The sequence below is a fragment of the Populus euphratica genome, unplaced genomic scaffold (genome assembly GCF_000495115.2).
Source record: "Populus euphratica unplaced genomic scaffold, PopEup_1.0 scaffold3319.1, whole genome shotgun sequence".
NCBI classification, from domain to species: Eukaryota; Viridiplantae; Streptophyta; class Magnoliopsida; order Malpighiales; family Salicaceae; genus Populus; species Populus euphratica.
In genome coordinates, this window is record NW_011503182.1 from 7,375 (window position 1) to 12,572 (window position 5,198).

The 5,198-nt window shown below is 29.5% G+C and overlaps 1 protein-coding gene across 1 annotated transcript; it reads right to left on the reverse strand.

The window, feature by feature from the left end:
* Positions 1-2,274: 2,274 nt before the first annotated feature.
* Positions 2,275-4,048, reverse strand: LOC105119682 (cytochrome P450 87A3-like). The gene is made up of 7 exons (XM_011017850.1): positions 3,899-4,048; positions 3,542-3,796; positions 3,338-3,427; positions 3,163-3,241; positions 2,952-3,058; positions 2,618-2,745; positions 2,275-2,457 (listed from the first exon to the last, which is right to left on the reverse strand). The coding sequence occupies exons 1-7, from the start codon at positions 4,046-4,048 to the stop codon at positions 2,325-2,327; spliced, it is 942 nt and encodes a 313-aa protein (XP_011016152.1). The 3' UTR covers positions 2,275-2,324.
* Between the last annotated feature and the right edge of the window lie 1,150 nt (positions 4,049-5,198).

A 5,198-nucleotide genomic window follows, 5' to 3' on the forward strand; every position in this document is an offset into this window, starting at 1 on the left:
TCTGTTGTAGAATTGCTAATAAAAGTTAAAAAGAACTCTCATTCATACACATTAACTAAAGTGTAAATGGTAATATTATTACTGTAAGTATTGTCTTTTCCTTTATTTTTGCTAGGTAAGTCTTCCAAACATGATTATTTAAAAGATTTGGGGATAAATAATGGTATAAGAAAGTTAAAAAAAAATCTATCCATGTGAGCTAGCTTAAAGGACTAGCCACTCTATCCGTTTAGACCCCAAACAATAATTAGAAGACAATACATGTTGTTTTTCTTCTCTAGTAGTGCATAAATAGCACTTTTTTCTTCCAAATAATGAACATTTTCCCCTAGTCAATAGATTTAGCAATGAATCCAATTTGTAACAACTCCAATTTCCAAAACAAAAGACATGCATAAATACAGGATTAAAGGGAATTATATATATACATATTTTCCTTTTAGCATGTACAATAATCTTTTAATATTATTAAGTATTATACTTCAATCTCTATTAAAATTCTGATAGAATTTCTTTTGTAATAAAATATGCAAAGTTATTGAATTAACCTATTATATTTCCACATACAAACACGATTATATGATCCAGTCATCTTGGATCATGATTCACATTAATCATATTCTAGTAATTTCAACTCATCTAGTAAGACATAATTAATTATATAATACATTAATTATGAAGTATGAGAGTTTATATAAAATCTAGCATATATAAATAAAAAATAGATAAATATTAAGAGAAATAAATTCATATATCTACAACAAACATTAAGCATTGACGTATTAATGTTTATATGCTTAAAAATAAAAGACATTACATTCCAATGTTAACTTATTATACCTACTCTATATAAACAAAAGTGATAAGACAAATCTACTACTGATATATGTATATGATGGTCCACAAAAATACAATAGTCAAATATAAGTAAATGCAATATTATAACTATCAACTTTACATTAATTAACATATAACTAAGTTCTCTTTGCTTTATTTTATGATGATAAGTCAAATCTTCTTATTCTATTTGATGATATCACTAGCCATTACCTTTAGTATGGCTAATCAAGGGTATGCCAATATTAATCCATCTAGTATCATTAGCTTTTATTCCATTGAATAACTAATTAGATTTTCTACATAATTCGATGTCACCTCAACGTAGTTAGATTCAAAACATATTTCTATAATAATTTCATGCGTGTTTTGTCAATTTATCTTGCCTATTTAATGGCTAATTTGGTCGAACCTTACTTATATGAAACCAAGGGTTTCCTTCAATTCCTACACATGTTACTTATCATAGTCATTCATCGTACGCCTATTTAGACATAATTTAACTCAAATGTCATAAAAGTTTTCTACATAACTTTTTTAAATCCAATGGTTATTTTCTAGCAGTATTAATGCCTGCTATCTTTCTTAGCAATAGCATTGTAAGATATAATTTATATTATTTTTTAATATATTTCTTTAAGTGAAATCTCAAAAAGATTATCTCAGCCCAATAGCATTGTAGAATATAATTTATATTATTTTATAATACATCCTCTTAAGTTAAAGTTCTTTAAGCTTGAAATTTGTATAGATCCATATTATTTTATGCTTAATTTTTATCAAATAAATGGAGATATGTACAGATCAATTTTCTAAAAACATATTTTCTTTTTAAAAGGTAAGTTCAATAACCACATATATAAATATAGCAAATTAACATATAAGAAGGGTAGTCCTGTTCATAACGATTGAAGTTCTAAGCTATACGTTCTAAGAACTAGACTTCATACGTATACACAAATTAAAAAGTCTTTACCCTTACGTACTGATTTGCTTCGCACATAATTCACTCTTTCTATATTTTCTAATTTAAACATAAGAGGGTTAATTTTCTGATAAGGAACTTATTTTTTTTTAGAAGGACCACTAGCTTAAACGTAACTAGTTTTTTCCCCCTAACATTACTTGTCACTACTGTTAGTAAGTTGGATATCAATTCACTAGTAGCTATGAGGATATCACCATTTGTGAAAATACTAACCTGTTATAGTGATGATAAATGGTAACTTGTCTTTCAAAATAGAAAAGCTTCGCCAACTCATATGAAAAGGTTTGCAAATAGCGACTCACTGTAGGGCGAGATTAACAATTCATTGTGGAATTTCTGGAGTTATCCACAGAGTACATATCAATACATCGATGGGTAATTGATAGACATCAACATGATATCTAGATAATTAACGAGGGCAACAAATATAGTAGCACAATAGAAATTAGGCAAATCCATCTGACGGAACCGACGCAGGCAGATAATCAGAAGAAAAACTTCACACTGTTTCCCTTGATTCAGTTGTTGTGGCATCCTTTTGGATATTCTTCTCCAAGATTTGAATGTGGAAACCATTTGGAAAGATAACAGCTGGAATTCTGATGATATCTCCTCCCTTGATCACTCTCCACCTAAAATTAGTAGATAATTTGACCATGTCAATTAGCTGATATAGAAAAAAAATAATATTTAAAATGAATAGGAAATAAAAAACAAGAAATAAATTTAAATATATAAAGAACATAATCAACCAATCAACTAGAAACATTTTTTCGTTTATTTACTATGTACCTGTATTTTGTGACCAAATGGTGAAGGAAAATGGCCATTTGCATTTTAGAAAATTCGGCGCCAGCACAGAGTCTTGAACCGCCTCCGAAACCCATAAATTTTTGCGATCCTGCATGTAGTACTTGCCCCTATCGTTTCATGGACAAATACATTCAAATTCAGAAAGGGCTCACTTTACACCCCTTTTCTTATTTTAATTTATTTTTTATGGGATTTAGTAATTAGTGGATTAATAGAGTCATATTATCACAAGAAATTGAATAGGTAATTTCTGTAAAGTTTAGAACTATTCTGAACAATTTCTGATTTATAAAACTTTCGTGGAAAAACTTACCTGCCATCGCCATGGATTGAAGGTGAAAGGATCATCGTATTGCTTCGGATTCATATGAACAGCCGGTGGACAGACCATAACAATCCAACCTGCTGGAATAGTATATCCTGAATATAATGAGAGATAAAAATTATTAGTTAATTTCCAAGGCTAGGAATAAAGATAAGTGAAATCTAAAACATGAATTTAGTTCTTGGAAGTAGAAACATACCTTTTATGTCAACATCTTTGAGCACCTTCCTAAAAATTCCTGGGACAATATTTGCTAGCCTTACTGTTTCATGGATAACCTTCAACAAAAACATGCAATTAATTGAAGCCACTAGCTAGAACATCAAGCAAGATGAGATGTTCTCTTTGTTATCTGCTAAGATTGTTGGTCTTACCGCATGTGTGAAATTCATTGATTTGTATTCTTGCCAAGTGATTCCAGATTCAATATTTTTTCTGTTCCTCAGAATCGCTTCATGTTCTTTCTGATAGCAAAAACATGTGTCTGAAGTATAAGTTAACAGAAAAATAATGAACACAATTAACAGAGAAAAATAATGAACACAATTAACAGGGCGTGAAAATGCTTAATTACTTACAATCAATTCTTCCAGCACTTTAGGATGTTCACAAACATTTTTAACAGCTAATGTCAGAGTAATTGAAGTAGTTTCAAAGGCAGCAAAAACAAGTACAAATAGCAAATCCAAAGCCATTGCCTCAGTCATCAAACTCCCATTTTTCTTAATTTCCTCTATCACAAGATCAAGGAAGTCTTTCTCCTGCCTCTTCCTTGGGGTTGCGCACCTTTCCTCCAAAATACTTTTTATAATCTCTACCGCTTTCTTGCGTCCCTAAAATGATTTTTTTCTAAAATGATTAAGCAATATTGTCTACGGAATCATCATCATTATTGTTAGACTAAATATAGATGTTTGAGATGGTGCAGACTAGACCTGTAAACATTTCCAATAAGCAGTTCCAGGAATGTTCAAGGGAAATGAAATTAAGCCATGTTGGAAATCGGCATACGCTTGTCTCAGGTTCTTTGATGACTTTGATTCGCTGTAACTAAGCAGAATTTTGGCACCAAAGCTAAACGCCATCTGTGAAGACAAACCGTATAACTGTTAAGATCAAGAAGCTATAGTGTTCAATAAATTAGTATTTGTACTGTTCTACAGCGAGCTGCTATTGCACAATTGAATTTTTCATAAATAGCTCAGCCCTTTGTCAGAAATGTGGATAAAATCAGAAAATTAGATTTTATTAATGATCTCTGGGTTAACCAATGAAAACCTCAATGATCCAGGCCCTAAGCTGAATGGAGTTATTATTTTGAATTTAAATGTCTTTGTCCAGGTACAGTAGTGTAAACTAACTGTTTTTTATTTAATTTTTACGGGAAAAAAATTATTTTCCAAGAAAACAAAAAACAAAACCAAGAAACTTCTCTTCTTCGACTTATATCAACCCTAGAAAATATTATAACGTATATATCTTCTACCAAGAACTTATACCAACTAAACTTTTATTGTTATATATATTTAGTAAATATGAGATAGTTTTTCTTACATTTTTCTCACTTTCATTCCATCCTTTTATGATGTCAAGTGAATTAGAGTATAGAATCTTTATTAGATACATGAGGCTTTCTAAATTAATATAAGCTACACAATGAGTGGTAGCCTCTCCCTTTCTTAATTCCATCTCACTTGTTCAAGAAATTTAACCTGTAACCTCCACATGGAAATCTTATGTTCTAATCACTAGAATTAAAAAAGTATCATATAAATTCAAATTTATAAAAACTGAAAAGACAAGACAAAGGATTAAAAATGTTATATTTTAGGGGAAATTAATTTGGTTAAAAAATGTTAACATGTTATATTGACTATAGTCATGCAATCCAATTAAGCCTAATTTAATGGATTAACTCAATAAATTCATGAGTGGAAGCTTGACTTGTGTCAAGTTTTAATTCAAATTAGTTTTAATATTAACTTGAAAAAACTAGAAATAACTGGACATATTTATCTATAATATAATTAATCCGATTACAAATGATTTAGTCAACACTAAAGATTGTATTAAAAATAAAAAACCAAAACAACATCATTAATTATAAATAAGAAATAAAATGGTAATCCAATGACTTGATCTCTAAACCAAGTCGAATATCAAGTCTAGTATGACAACTATAATATTATCAATTAGAGTGAAATTCTAACAAAGGAAAGTTTGTAAATAATAGAA

Excerpts from the sequence above, each read along its gene's own strand:
- LOC105119682 (XM_011017850.1), bottom strand. The coding sequence starts at position 4,048 with ATGGCGTTTAGCTTTGGTGCCAAAATTCTGCTTAGTTACAGCGAATCA. Across the intron at positions 3,428-3,541 it reads AAGTGCTGGAAGAATTGATT|AAAGAACATGAAGCGATTCT; the intron begins GTAAGTAATTAA and ends TTTTGCTATCAG. Across the intron at positions 3,059-3,162 it reads CAAAGATGTTGACATAAAAG|GATATACTATTCCAGCAGGT; the intron begins GTATGTTTCTAC and ends CATTATATTCAG.